Source organism: Gadus morhua, chromosome 4 (assembly GCF_902167405.1).
Source record: "Gadus morhua chromosome 4, gadMor3.0, whole genome shotgun sequence".
In the NCBI taxonomy this organism is placed as follows: Eukaryota; Metazoa; Chordata; class Actinopteri; order Gadiformes; family Gadidae; genus Gadus; species Gadus morhua.
This window is the reverse complement of record NC_044051.1, coordinates 4,219,719-4,234,353: the sequence shown is the minus strand read 5'-3', so window position 1 is coordinate 4,234,353 and position 14,635 is coordinate 4,219,719. Positions and strand designations below refer to the sequence as shown.

The window sequence follows — 14,635 nt, the reverse complement described above, 5'->3', positions numbered from 1 at the left end:
TTCTTCAGGCGTGGCCCAGCCCCCACCAGCTTTACCGTGCCTCCATCGGAGGAGTATCTGGGGGAGTTGCATGCATGCTGGAGGGATTCTAGAGCCCTCTCTCATGCTTTATCTGACTGTCGGACCCTGGCAGCCATGCAGGATGCACCCAAGTTTGGCTTGGACCGCATGCCAGCAGTTGAGCCGACTATAGCTGCTCTAAATTCTTCGCCTGATTTGGCTCTGAAACCGGATGTGAGGTGTCCCCAGTGTCGGGTTACGGATGACCTGCTCTCCAAAGCCAAGGTCGCAGCGGCACGCATGGGACGCATAGGCAATTGTCCCACCTGATGCCCGCTCTGACAGCATCCCTGCAGGAAGTTGCAGTGGATGCTCCGGCCAATGATTTCAGCTACGCTTCTCTGCAGGCATTCGCGCTGATGTCCAGAGAATTGGGGCGGTTGATGTCCGCTCTCGTCCAGGCTCGCCGCCAGGTTTAGTTGGCAGTCTCCTCTCACTGAGGCGTGCAGGAGAACCCTCCGCAGTGTTCAAGTGGAACTTGGGGAGCTTGGGGAGCGGATCTGCAGCTCTAGAGGCGCTTGAGCGCACAGTCCAAGCCAGAAAGACTCACCAGTAGCTATCCGTGCTTCAAAGGAGTGTGCCTCCTCCTAGCAGGCCTAGAAGTTCTTCAGCTCTCACCCACAGGCTCACCCCAGTGGCTACCTCAGGTCTCAGCGCCCACGACCACAGCCTGCTGAGCAGCAGGCACAGGCCTTTCGGGCCCCTGAGCGACTGCCCTCGGGGCAACCTCAGGTCTCATATACTGCCCGTCGTTCCATCAAAGCCACAAGGGGCCCGTGGTTGCTTTCAACCCTGACCCAAGGGTACAGACTTCAGTTCCGACGCCGGCCCCTAGCCTGTGGCCGGGTCAAGATGACCATCATACCCGACCCGGCAAAAGCCCAAACCCTCTCCAAGGAGTTGTCCGCCCTCCTGGACAAGGGTGCCATCGAGCCAGTAGATCCCCTGTTGCAACCCGGGGGGCTCTACTCGACTTACTTTCTGGTAACGAAGAAAGACGGCGGACTCCGTCCTATCCTCGACTTGAGGGGTCTCAACAGGTTCCTGAAGGTCCTGAGGTTCCACATGCTAAGGACTGCAGAGGTTCTGCGTACAGCTGCCAGAGGGGAGTGGTTTACATCAGTAGACCTGAAGGATTCCTACTTTCACGTTCCCATTGCAGCACACCACAGACAGTTTCTGCGGTTTGCTTTTCAAGGCCGTCTTTTTCAGTTCAAGATGCTCCCATTCGGCCTCTCCTTTTCCTCAAGGGTGTTCACCAGGTGTGTGGCGGCAGCCCTCTCACCTCTGCAGTCGCGGAGCATGACGATCCTGCCATATCTGGACGACTGGCTCCTCTGTGCGCGATCCCAGACTCTGGAAACGACTGTTCTTTTCTCCCATGTGGCCCACCTGGGTCTCCGGATGAATCTCACGAAGAGTTGCCTGGTTCCATCGCAGAGCACAGTCTTTCTCGGGGTGTCTCTTGATGCAGTCGCCATGAAGGCCTGTCCGTCGCCACAACGGGTAGACGACGTCCTCCGCCTCCTTCTCCTACTCCGGGAAGGCAGGCAGCTGCGTTCTGTGGAGCTTTTGCGCCTCCTAGGGAAACTGTCTGCTGCTGCAAATGTGGTTCCCTTTAGGACTGCTGTCGCTACGTCCCCTCCATAGGTGGCTGCACTGCTTTCATCTGGATGTCGGGTGGCACCGGCACAGGAGACTCAAGGTGTCACGCTGTTGCCTTCCTGCTCTGGCTCCGTGGAGGGACGGATCGTTTCTTCTCCAGGGCATGCTCATGGGTTCCATTGCATCCCGTCGGGAAACCATCACAACAGCTGCCTCCCTCTCGGCCTGGGGGGCTGCGTAGCAGAGCCGGACAGCTCAGGGCTGTGGCCATGCTCGGGTTCGCTCAGAGCATATCAATGTTCCGGAGCTGCGGGCTGTGCACAGGGCATTGTCGTTTTTTCTTCCCTTCCTGGGAGGCCGGCATGTGCGGTCGGACAATGTCTCGGCCGTTCCTCACATAAACCACCAGGGAGGCACCAGGTCTGCACGGCTGTGGCAGGCATCCCGGGGACCTCCTGTTGTGGGCAGCACCACGCCTAGCCAGCCTGAGAGCAATGTATTTACCTGGGGTACAGAATCAGGCTGCAGACTTACTCTCCCGTTGCAAGCCGACGCCGGGGGAGTGGCGGATTCATCCGGAGGTGGTTTTCCACCTATCCCTTCGATTTTTCCGACGCTACATAGGGTCCTCCAGCAGGGTCACAGACTGCTGTTGGCCAGTCTGTGGCCAACCCCTTCTGGCCAGGGAGAACATGGTTTCCACTGCTGCGCAGGCTCTGTAGCAGCTCTGTAGCGCCTTCCCGACAGGAAGGATCTTCTATCTCAGTTACAGGGCCAGATCTGGCATCCCGACCCTCGGTGCCTGCAGCTATGGGTCTGGTCGTTGTAGGGCCCAACCCGCTGCTGACAGAGTGTTCAGAGGATGTCTGCAATACCGTACTGAACGCCAGGGCGCCTTATACCCGGGCGCAGTATGAGAATAGGTGGCAGCTGTTTACTGCATGGTGTTCAGACAGGGCTGAGGACCCTGTGCATTGTTCAGTTCCAATGATTTTGGAGTTCCTCCAGTCACTGCTGGCTGGAGGCCGGTCCCCAGCTACTCTGAGGGTATACGTGGCAGCCATTTCCTCTCGACATGCTCAGGTGGATAATGACGCAGTGGAGGGCCTCAGATTGGTGTCCTTTTTTTCTGAAGGGTGCGTTGCAGTGATGACCCCCATGAGCACAGCGTGTCCCAGCATGGGATCTGCACCTGCTTCATGCTCTGTCCGTGAGCGACTTATGTCTGAGGTGGACCTCAGATGGCTCAGGGGCTACCCTCTTTGCATTGTGGACGTCATCACCCAGAGAAAAATTGTCTCAATCATAGAAATGGTTCAGAATGAAGTACTTAGCAATGAATTGGTTCCCAATGGTAAACAGTTATGAAAATAGTTCACTATCAAATGGTTAACAATTAAAGAGTTTGAAATGAAATGGTGGCAATACGATGGTCATTCTGCTCATTCAGATGTTAGCGATGAACTTTCCTTTATTCGCATGTTAAAAGTTTGGTCTGTCCACCGTCGCCCTCTGGTGGTCGCCTGCCTCCACGGCCAAGGTCCAGCCGCCTGCTTCCTGCACTGAGGCTACTGGACGCGCCCTCCATGTGTCGACTTCAGAGGAAAGGACTTTGGGGTTGTTCAGACGGAGAGCCCATTCTGATCTGCTTGACATTGCGGCGTTTCTCCAGGATATAACCCACGTTGTGTGCTGATGGTGAAGCTCCGTCGGAGCAGTGATGTACCGAATTGTGCAGTTACTCAAATGTCTAAGCAGCTTTTTGTTCTCTGATAATGATTGGTTGTGATTTTTTTTTACATTATTCGATCTCTCACCTTTCAGTTAATTAAATAAGAAAGATGATAAGACGCGTCATTTTCTCACACTGTATTTCTTACTATGTATTGTTATAATAATAATAATAATTATATGTAATAATATTATATGCAAAAATACAATAATAAATTGACTATTCACGAGTTCCAAACAACAATATACGTCTCCAACCAAAGTAGCACTGCAGAGCTCACTTCCCCCAGTTTCTCCTTGAAATATATATTTTACATTATTTGAATCATCAGACATGAATATATCACATCAGAGATCGATATTGGGTAATAAGTGTCAGTCATTTCAGATGTAAAAGCACATCAATGATTCGGTCCGTTACACACAGGACCCTTTGGACGAGGACCAAACCCTATAGGAAAAACAACTCATTGAATGGTGATGATACATTACTTTATTCATTCTTAAGATTGATACTTGTATAGTGATTCATATTTCTAATAAACACAAGAGGACATAATGGCAAAAATTACAGTTTTCTTTCCATGTTGATATATCAAACATCATAATGATATAAGGACTGGACACAACCTTTTCTTTGCCAACAAGACACTCCGCTGATAAGAGACCAAAGCAGAATAAATTAAATGCCATTACAATTAATTTGGGGTTACCACTGATATCAGCAATAATAAGATTGATATGATATATCTGATACAATTTGGGGGCCTGGGCACGACCTCCAGGTAGGAGCCAGCCCGTCTCTTGGTCATGGACAGGAAAGGAGTGTTTACAGAAACAACTTGTTGTGCTGGAGGAAACCGGAGCTCTCGCAGGTGGGGGTGGTGGTACTGTACTACGACTAGTACAACTAATACTACTACTACTACTACTACTACTACTACTAATACAACTAATAATAATAACTGTTGCAAAATTCTAGCATGTGATTAATGAGAGCATTTTATTATCTAAATGTTCTCAGCCTAAGGGTGGATCTCTTTGGAGCCCTGTTGCTAGATGACTAAAGGTATATTTCAATACACAAAGAGCAGAACGCAGCGATGACCTCCTCTCATGTCTTGCTGGGCTGGTCCTTGTGAAAGACCTGTCCGTCCTCGAGAACCCAGCTGATATTTGTACCAGTCACACCCACCTCAACCAGTTTGGCATGGAGTTGGGGGACAGACACAAGGTGTTAGCAGTCATGGTTACTCCTCATATATTTACATGTTTTAGCCCGTCTGTGTTTTATGGTTTCGATGTTTCTGTCTTCATATTTGATGTTATTGTGAATGGGTAAGAGACCAAGATTCTAATAGACTTACTCTTACACATACATACATACCTGTTCCAAAATCTGTTGTCCCACCACAGGATCTGTCATGTCGGCTTCAGAGCTGATCTTCAACTTGAAGATTGAGCGTTGTTTTGGTTTTCTCTGGCAGGCGAAGTTATACCAATAGTCACATTCCTGGTCAATAAAACTCCCTGAGGTACCATAAATTGCTGCACAACGTGGAGAAACGGAGCCACCATAGTTGTTTGGTTCACCTTGTGCCCAATTCAAGAAGGTTGACCTACTTCCGTCAGACCAGTGGGACCACGGATGTCTGTGGAGACCAATCCATGATGATTGTGGATTAAGTGCCAATAATTTGCCGTTCTCAGCCGCGTTGCGCACAATGGCCAGGTCAGTGTAGTGAGACCGGCAGTATTGCAACGCCTCGTACCAAGTCATTGGGTTTTGGACCAAGATGTAGTTGGACTCTTCATCTAAAACAGAATGAGGTGGAAGAGAGGAAAGGAATCAGATTAAAACTACATCTATGTCACTATTATTCTTATCTATACCCTAATTAAACATGGCAAAGGTAAGCAGAATGTCTTATATCTGTTTTCAATTTGTGCCCATAATCCTCTTTTACTAGTACTGCTAAAACATGAATAAAAACCAAAAGTAATAAAAACAATGCCCCTCACCATCAAAGCAAACTGCAGCTTTTAGATTGTGGCACAACGTATCGAACCAGCTACCTGAAGGGGTAGTGCCTGTACAATTCTCTTCGTTATTGAAGAAGTTTGGGTCACTACCATGCCACGTTCCATAGTTTTGGCCAATTTTGTAGTCTTGGTCTCCGAGGGACCACTTCCAACGGGTGCGGTCATCATAAAGTCCGATCCACATGAAGTCTTCGTCGTAATTAAAGCCCGTTCTGGACTCTTGCAGGTGCTGGAGGTCCGCTACGTTGTCTACGGTGGCCAGGTCCGCATTCCGCTCCCTGCAGTGTTGCTGAGCATCGGTCCAGCTCAGCTTCTGGTCCACATAGTAGTAGGATTTGATAGGAGGAAAGGCATGGTGGCCCAGGAAGAGCCCTGCAGGGGAAAACAACACACACACGCACACGCACACACACACACACACACACACACACACACACACACACACACACGCACAAAATAGTTATTACAATATTAACAAGGGTTAGAGATCCCCGGTGACAATCAAAGGCTGAGGTGAGAGCCACAGCAGTGCAACAACCGCAAACATCCCAGCATTGTGGCTAGATGTCCTTGTTGTTAATTAATGTCGGCACAAGAACACCTTGTTAGTGTCCCCTTGTGACCTTCGCTAATTGTATTTGTAAAACTCTGCATGTTGGCCTGTTGCAACTCTGCCGTTACAACTGTGCAACCCAGTCGCCAAGAAAAAACGTCCACGGTGTACGTTTCCATGAACACTGGAAACGTACACCGTGGACGTTAAATAGCGTGTTATACCTACAGTATCCACGTGTGCCGCTGTGGAGGCGGGTTTCGGGGTTTGGGTTTCACGGCTTTCGCGGCAAATTGTGGACACGATTGTTTAGGGGGGGGGGGGAGACTGTTGTTGACCGGGGAGGGGGGGGGGGGGGGGGAAGACACGTTTGTTGAGGGGGGGGGGGGGAACACACGAACAATGTTAATAGAACACACAACCACATAACATCCCGAACCCATTAACCCCACTTAATCCTAACAACAAAACAAGTTAACAAAAGAATCATAATGTGAATGGGAATATTCTATAAATCTCTTGATATCATCTTTCGTCTCAACACTTCTGCTGCAGCCATTCGGAGTGAGACTAAGTCTCACTCCGAGAACCTTAAAATATGAATCAATCCATTAGAAGTATGAAAATATCTTCCCGGTGGTGCAACAGAGCAAACAAGGTGTCCTTTGACATCTACGTTTCGAGACGATTGCAACAGTGCCACACATGATCATATTTGAATATGTTTCGGGGTAGTAATTAGCTGTCGATTTTGGAGGCCTTTATCAATAATGACCAGCTATAGATTTGCTTTCCGATGGAGATTTTTGACAAATTACATGTTAATTAGCATCTACACTAGGGATCGACCGATACGGATTTTTTAGGGCCGATACGATACCGATATTTTTTCATCAGCCTTAGCCGATACGCCGATACGCCGATACCGATATTTAGAGCCGATACTACTTTTTTTTTTTTTTTTTTTTTGCTCCCTCAATCATAAAAATTACACTGATAACAAATGTTACAAGTCTCAATTAAAAAAAAGGAACATTTATTGAACTTAAAAAACTATATTTAACAAATAGTAAAAACAGGTGAGGTAGAACAAGTAAAAAATAAATAAATAAATAAATCGGCGAAAATCGGCCGCGTATCGGCCGATACCGATACACGTAAAAAACGCGAATATCGGCCGATAATATCGGCCGACCGATATATCGGTCGATCCCAAATCTACACGTTAAGCTGAGTCCAATGAGATCTTTGGATCTCATTGGACTCAGCTCAACGTGTAGATGCTAAATAACATGTCATTTGTGACAAATCTTTATCGGGAAGCAAATCAATAGCTGCTCAGTATTGATTAAGGCCTCCAATTTCGACAGCTAATTACTACCATTAAACATGTTCGAATATGCTCATGTGTGGCACCGTTGCAATCGCCTGGAAGCGTAGATGTTGAAGGACACCTTGTTCGTCCTCTTACGCCACCGGGAAGATATTTACATGCTTCTGATTGACTAATGAATTGATTCAGCTATTCCCCCAGAAGTCTGGGGTCAAAAGGTCAAAAGGAGACGGCACCACGCCGGCCGGATCCAGATCTCGGGCAACAGCGCAGGGTTGCCAGGTCCTGCAAAAAACGTGCCCCCCACATACCGTTCAAAATCCACACAAAATGTCCTAGAAGCATCCCAAATAAAAAATGATATTATTGGCCATTTTGGCCAACGTTTTGAAAGTAATAATATTTGAGGGAATATTTTCTTGTTGTTGTTTTAGCAGCGAAATGCACCGTGTGCGTGTGTGCGTGTGTGTGTGTGTGTGTGTGTGTGTGTGTCTGTGTCTGTGTGTCTGTGCGTGCGTGTGTGTGCTTGTGTCTGTGCGTGCGTGTGTGTGTGTATAACACGCTATTTTATGTTGAAATGCGACGTAATCCAGTGTTCACGAAGCGTACACTGTCAACGTAGGTATGCTTTTGGCGACTGGGTTGGCTCTTAGATATACGTGTTTCTAACAAGATGATATCATTAAAAGTTACATAAAGTAACAGTTTAATAACACAAACGCAGGAAGCACGTGAGCTGCTAGTTTAGCGAAAGCAACCTGACGTCGTTGAAACATGAGAGCGAGCCGATCAAATCCTAATAACTATAAAACCAAAGATCAGACACAATCACTGACTGAAGATTATGCAAGTAAAAAGTATATTTCTCGCTAGAAATGTTATTAGAAACACGTTTAACGGTGAATCGGTCCTAAAATATTGCATTTCCCATTCAGATAACAAAGATTAATAAAGATCATACACATTCACTGACTGAAGATTATGTAAGGAAAATGTACATTTCTCGCTAGAAATGTCATTAGAAACGCGTTTAATGGTGTATCTGTCCTAAAATATTGCATTTCCCATTCAGATAATAAAGATTAATATAAGCTACGCCGTGTTCCGGAGCCGCGGGGGATTCTGGGAATTGGGGTTCTCAGTGGACAAATGGGGCTTTTGTTAACTTGTTTTGTTGTTAGGATTAAGTGGTGTTAATGGGTTCGGGATGTTATGTGGTTGTGTGTTGTTCTATTAACATTGTTCGTGTGTTCATTATTGTCGACACCGTCACCGAGAGTGACGTGACCATCGTTTCGTGCAGCTGTTCCGTGTTGAAGTCTCGTTCAATAAAAACCAACTCTCGTTGTCGAGCGTTCAATAAAAACCAACTCTCGTTGTCGAGCGTGCCCCCCCCTACAAACGTGTCTCCCCCCCCCCCCCCCCCCCCCACCTTCAACTAACGTGTTCCCCCCCCCCCTCAACAAACGTGTCTCCCCCCCCCCCCCCCCCCTCCCCGGTCAACAACAGTCTCCCCCCCCCCACCCCCCTAAACAATCGTGTCCACAATTTGCTGCGAAAGCCGTGAAACCCAAACCCCGAAACCCGCCTCCACAGCGGCACACGTGGATACTGTAGGTATAACACGCTATTTAACGTCCACGGTGTACGTTTCCAGTGTTCATGGAAACGTACACCGTGGACGTTTTTTCTTGGCGACTGGGTTGAACTGTGTTAACATTGACATTAATATATTGTCTCTTTTGAAGCCTTATGACCACACCATGTGCCATGAATCATTCCTTGCTCTTCTCCCCTCTAACCGAGGTTGTGTCTGATAGATGTATTCCATTTCTTCCCGTTGTAGACATGTGAAAGATAAGCATCAACTCTTTTCTACAGAAACTCTATGTATTTAATTTAAAATGATCTCTATGTGAAACCTCCTGGTCTGGTCTTCTCTCTCTCTGTCTGTGATTATCCATCCCTCAGAACTGTATACGTTGTATGAATCTGAATACATCTTTTGAACACGCTAGTAAACAATGCTGCTGCTACCTTTGTTAACAGGCCCGCCTCACTTTGCTACAGCCATGATCCTGAACCAGTCAGAACTCAGCCACATGATATGAAAGCTTGAAGCAGCACCAAACAACTTGGTGTCAGAAGTGGGATACAACTGTCACAACCTGCTGCTTCAACTATAAGAATTTGTGCTCACTTCTCTCAGTGCCCGTTTGAATTTTCTGAGTGCGGCTAGGTAGCATTAAATTAAGAAAGCTAGAAACAGTACATAACATAAGCAGACACTGACAAAAACGAGTCTGACCTGAAAGACAGAAGAGCAGTATGGTCTCCTGCATCCTGTAACAAAAACACAACATTTCACTTCATCAGTTGACACCTTTAGCATTAAAAATGTACAACAAAAACTGCATCAGCCTACATTGCATACAGTATGACCAGCACACACAACTAGAAATTAATATGTACATACAAGTAGAACATATACACGCTCAATAAAAGTATAGATCTGTTTGGAGGTCACCAAGTGTTTTGTCCTACCTTTGTTGAGTTCTATCAGCTTTGTTAATAATCTGAAATCTTTGATGCGACCCTTGTGCAATGGCTGGCTCCAGAATATTACCAAGGCTTAAGGTGTGATTCTTAAATCAAACGCATTAACCATCCAAATTTATTCTGACCGGGATTTGCCTATATTTGATATCCAGAATGCTTCCTCACATGCTAGTGTCACGAACGCCTTGGCTCAAAGGCGTCGAACATAGGGAAACAGACACCGTCGGGTAACGCTCAATACAATAATGATATTTATTGACAGGCAGTTTCCATAAATACACACGGGCGCAGAGAATACATTGCGACCGCTGCATCCAGCCGTCAAACCGCGTCTAGAGAGAGAGAGTGAATTGGGCCACAGGACGCTGCCTTTAACCCCGGCAGCCAGCACACGGCTGCGTGCAATTCCCTCGTTACACCGGGAACACTCAAGCTCCTCCTACAGGCCAAAGAGAGCAGTACAACACATAAACAGCATACAAGCCTAGTCCTATACAGGCAGAGGGAGGAATAGGCCTAGCGCTCAATGAACAGAGCGGGGCGTCACACTAGGGAAAGGAATAACAGTAGTCAGCTAAAAAAAAAACATTTCACTTCATCAGTTGACATCTTGAAAAAAAACAACAACTGCAATGGCCTTCATTCATTTACTGTATCAGCATTAAACACAGCAAAAAAGAATATATAACTAGACCACATTAATGCTCAAGAAGAAATATAGATCTGTTTGGACGTCACATACTGTTCTGTCCTATATTTGTTGCTTTGTTGATCAGCTTTGTTATTAAATCAAAACCTTTAATGCCATTATTGAGGGATAGCTGAATGCAGAAAGTACCATATGCCTAAGGTTTGATTCTTACATCAAATTTGTTTTTATTGACGACTGAGATTTGCATGCATATAAAATGCTGGCGAAGGGAAGAGCAGTATGTTTTCCTGCATCCCGTAACATATTTTTTATTCACTTCATACACACAGCCTTTCAGACTGCTTGACAGGATTACAGAGGATCTATATCGATCCATCGACCTATGCATGTACATAAATCCATCTTTAAAGACTTCACCTATTCTTCCTTCTACCTAGCAAGACTTAGAGGGCTCATGTCCACCGAAGACTTACAAAAACTTGTACATGCCTTTATCACTAGTAAGCTTGATTCATAAATCGTTACATTGGCTTCCTGTAGGTCAGAGAATTTATTTTAAAATCATGTTGCTAACCTATAAATCCCTACATGCTTTAGGCCCAAAATATTAAACTGATATGCTTCCACTACATAAGCCTTCTAAACCACTAAGATCTTCTGAGACCAATCTGTTAATTATCCCCAGAGTAAACACGAAACATGGGAAAACAGTATTTAGTTACTATGCAGGATTTAAGAGCACTCTGAGCACCTTTAGAACAAGACTGAAGACTTTTGTTTGCTTTAGCTTTCTGCTAAATCTTAAATACATCGCTAGCTTTTTTTAACTTTGCCTTTATTTTCTATTTTATTACTAAATGCTTTTTTGACTTTATTTTTACTCATTTCTTTGCATACCTTTTCTTTTACTTATCTATCATTTTGTTTTATTGTATGACAATGTTTATGTGTGAAGCACTTTGAGTCTGCCTTGTGTATGAAAAGTGCTACATAAATAAAGTTGCCTTGCCTTGCCTTGCCTATCCTTAGACAGCGTGTGAGTGTTGCATGCAGTGACGAAATCCCTTCATTCCAAATTTGTTTCACAGCTTCAATAAAAGGTTGGCCTTCGGTGAAGATGCATTAACGACCCAATAAAAGGGTTTCCATTGTAAATCTACCATAGAACATTCGGATTAAAGGGCTTAGATTGCCAAGGATATCTTTTACTTTCAAAGTTTTGCTGTCGATAGGGTCACACAGGGTTGTGCATTACTTTTTTATATGCAACACAACACACACATATTTGTTGAGCTTCCCTTTCATGCCACAAAGGGCCCCTGCTATAGACATTTGGGTGCCTCAGTCTCATAAATTTTGTATTTTTAAGGAAAGATGATTTATACAGTATACACTGCACTGTAGAACACGAAAAAGACAAAAAATATATATAGCGAGCGAAGGGGTGAGATGCAGAATGACTCACGAGAGTGGATGGAACAAAACGAGGGGTTTTATTGCACCTTCTTAATACAGATTACTACCACAATCTTCATCTTTACGAACTGAAGCTGAACCAAAACCCACCCGTCGGAAAACCCAGATCCTCGTTTTATGTTCACCAATACCAAACCCATCTTCATCCTCTGTTGTTTCCAGTCCTTCATTGTTCACCAACAACTTGCTCATCCTAACCCAGCTCATTTACATCTGTTGCCTTCCCCCACTACCCCTAGGCAGTGGGGTTGTAAATGTTAGATTTTTACAGAAGCTTATACAATTGTGTGATTAATACATCTACTGTAACTGTAATTAATGCACCTACAAATGTTTGTTCCATGTAATTATTCCTTGCTTAACGCAGTTAATTCCTTAAGTGTGAGTATCTTAAACTCCCTTGTAATTTCCCTTGTATTTCTAAATGAATCTACCAGCAGTTCAGTTCAACAATGTTAACCTTCAGTTATTTGTGCGTGACTAATTAATATTTCTGTTTTTCTTGCTTCAAGTCAAACATGATGTGAGCTGGAGTTGCAATAGGGACAGACCGGGCAACGTTCTGATGAGGTGTTGGGGGGAGGCTGATTTGGGACAGGTTGGGCTTTAGGCCAGGTCACTGGAGGGGTGTTCTTGGCCCCGTGCAGTATGGATGTACCTCGGTACGGGTAAGGAGGTTGTGGCAGTCATGGTCGGGCGGGTTGTGGTGGTCTCTCCCTTCTGGGTTGGCAGTTTGCTTCCTGTTGCAGCCAGTTTGAGAAGTCCAGGGGGTTTTATGACGGGGGACTGACTGGCTTAAATGCATGCTCCTCTTAAAGTGACTGAACTGGTCACTGGGCATTTTCTCCAGAAGCCGCTCGACATGTGAGCCACAGGTGAGTTCAGAGAAACCCCCAGAAACCCTGGAGGAGACCTACTAAGGCCTGAACAGCAAACTGATCTAGGGATCTACCATCACCTACTCTGATAGCTGTCATGTCCATTATACTTCTGAGCTCCCTCAACGCAAGCTGCCTTGGTTGACCATAACGCTGATCTAGGGCCCCAACAGCTTGAGTGAAAGGGTCTAGGGCATGGACAAAGGCTAATGCAAGTCTTGGAGAAGGAGCAGGTGAGCCCTGACAGGAGGGGGCCTGACTCCGTCCCTCCACGAACGGCTCCTCTGGTGGTTCCAACTCTTCTTCCTCAGATCCAGCATATGGCTCGGAAGGCTCTTCCTAAGACTCATGCTTGGTTCGGAGGCGCGGCAGGACGGGGTCTTCATAGCGGGCAGAAAGCTGGGTTCAGCGGCGTGGGTGCTCGGTCTGGAGCAGCGACGGCAGGGACTGACTGGGCTCCATTGGTCATCAAACGCTCCGGCTCGAAGGACCATGAAGAGGAGGTTTTGGTAGTTTATAGGTTTTATTGTCCGAAGGTGCGAGCAGGACTGTATGGATCATGTGTGTAGGTAGTTAGGTAGGATGTAGTGGTAGGTAGCTGGCTAGGATTTGTGTGTGCTAAGGTGTGTGGCAAAGGTAGGATGTGTGTGCGGCTAAGATAGTATGTGTGTGTTTTATTTCTTAGTATACGCACACAAGGATTTCAAAGGCACAGCTCTCAAGGTGTTCAGTGTCTCTGAACAAAGGGATGTGGTCACAGGTGCGGCTAAAATAGTCTGTGGCAGGGCAGGGAGTATTAACTGATTGACAGGGGCTAATTTGGAAAATGAAAGGGCAAATAAAGGACCGTAGCTCTGGGACTGTGAGGTGAGGAGCGAGGCAGAAAATCTTCCAAACAAGTATGATAATATCTAATAGATAATATTATAATAATATTATTTTTTTGCCATTCCCATGATCTTCCCTCGTCATCATTCCTGCAATCTGGTCCCCTGATGGCGGTTTTGAATGAAATCTGTGAGTTGGCCAACAAAAGCCTCTAAACAAAACAAAAGACAAGAAAAATCACGAATAAACAGGGGGTTGAAAGACGACTTTGGAAAGTAGAAAGATTAAGAGTCAATTGAAGTGAAATCAAGACATTGGTAATCACAGTGTGGTCAGAAAATCTCTGTAAAAAATTGTATTAACGATTGTTTATATCAAAGGAGAATTGACTTGCTACATTGCTTTTGATCAACTAAAAGTAAGAAAAAACATACATTTTCTGCATACACATATACCATTTTGGTTTTGCTACTCAATTTTTGCAACAATTCTTCTCAGCCACTTGTGACGGGCTGTAGAAGAAAGCATGGGCTTAATGTAAATGTAGCTGATGCCTAAAGCCCAAAAGATACCACAGCCCTGTTGCACTTGCAGCCAAGATACAACATTTAAATGGGCCGGATTAAACAACTGGGCGGGCCGCATGTGGCCCTCGGTCCGTAGTTTGAACACCCTTGCCCTAGGCAGTAGGGTTTTAAATGTTTGTTTTCTTCTCAGATTTGAATGCACAGTGTTTAATGATAATTGTTTGATTAATACATCTACTGTAACTGTAATTAATGCACATACCATTTTTTTCCATGTAGTTATTCAACTTTTAAACAACCTCGCAGTTAATTCCTTAACTTTCAGGTTCTTTAACTCCCTTGTCATTTCCCTTGTATTTTTTTTATTAATTGAGGGCATATGCTCAAAAC

General features: G+C 45.5%; 1 protein-coding gene across 1 annotated transcript; it reads right to left on the bottom strand.

The window, feature by feature from the left end:
• Positions 1-1,341: 1,341 nt before the first annotated feature.
• LOC115543032 (macrophage mannose receptor 1-like) lies at positions 1,342-9,840 on the bottom strand. The gene is made up of 4 exons (XM_030355568.1): positions 9,634-9,840; positions 5,419-5,811; positions 4,784-5,211; positions 1,342-1,593 (listed from the first exon to the last, which is right to left on the bottom strand). Exons 1-4 carry the CDS (start codon positions 9,686-9,688, stop codon positions 1,342-1,344), a joined length of 1,128 nt encoding a protein of 375 aa, XP_030211428.1. The 5' UTR covers positions 9,689-9,840.
• Positions 9,841-14,635: the final 4,795 nt, after the last annotated feature.

Excerpts from the sequence above, each read along its gene's own strand:
- LOC115543032 (XM_030355568.1), bottom strand. The coding sequence starts at position 9,688 with ATGTTGTGTTTTTGTTACAGGATGCAGGAGACCATACTGCTCTTCTGT. Across the intron at positions 5,212-5,418 it reads AGCTGCAGTTTGCTTTGATG|ATGAAGAGTCCAACTACATC; the intron begins GTGAGGGGCATT and ends ATTCTGTTTTAG. Across the intron at positions 1,594-4,783 it reads GACAACAGATTTTGGAACAG|GAGAAGGAGGCGGAGGACGT; the intron begins GTATGTATGTAT and ends TTCCCGGAGTAG.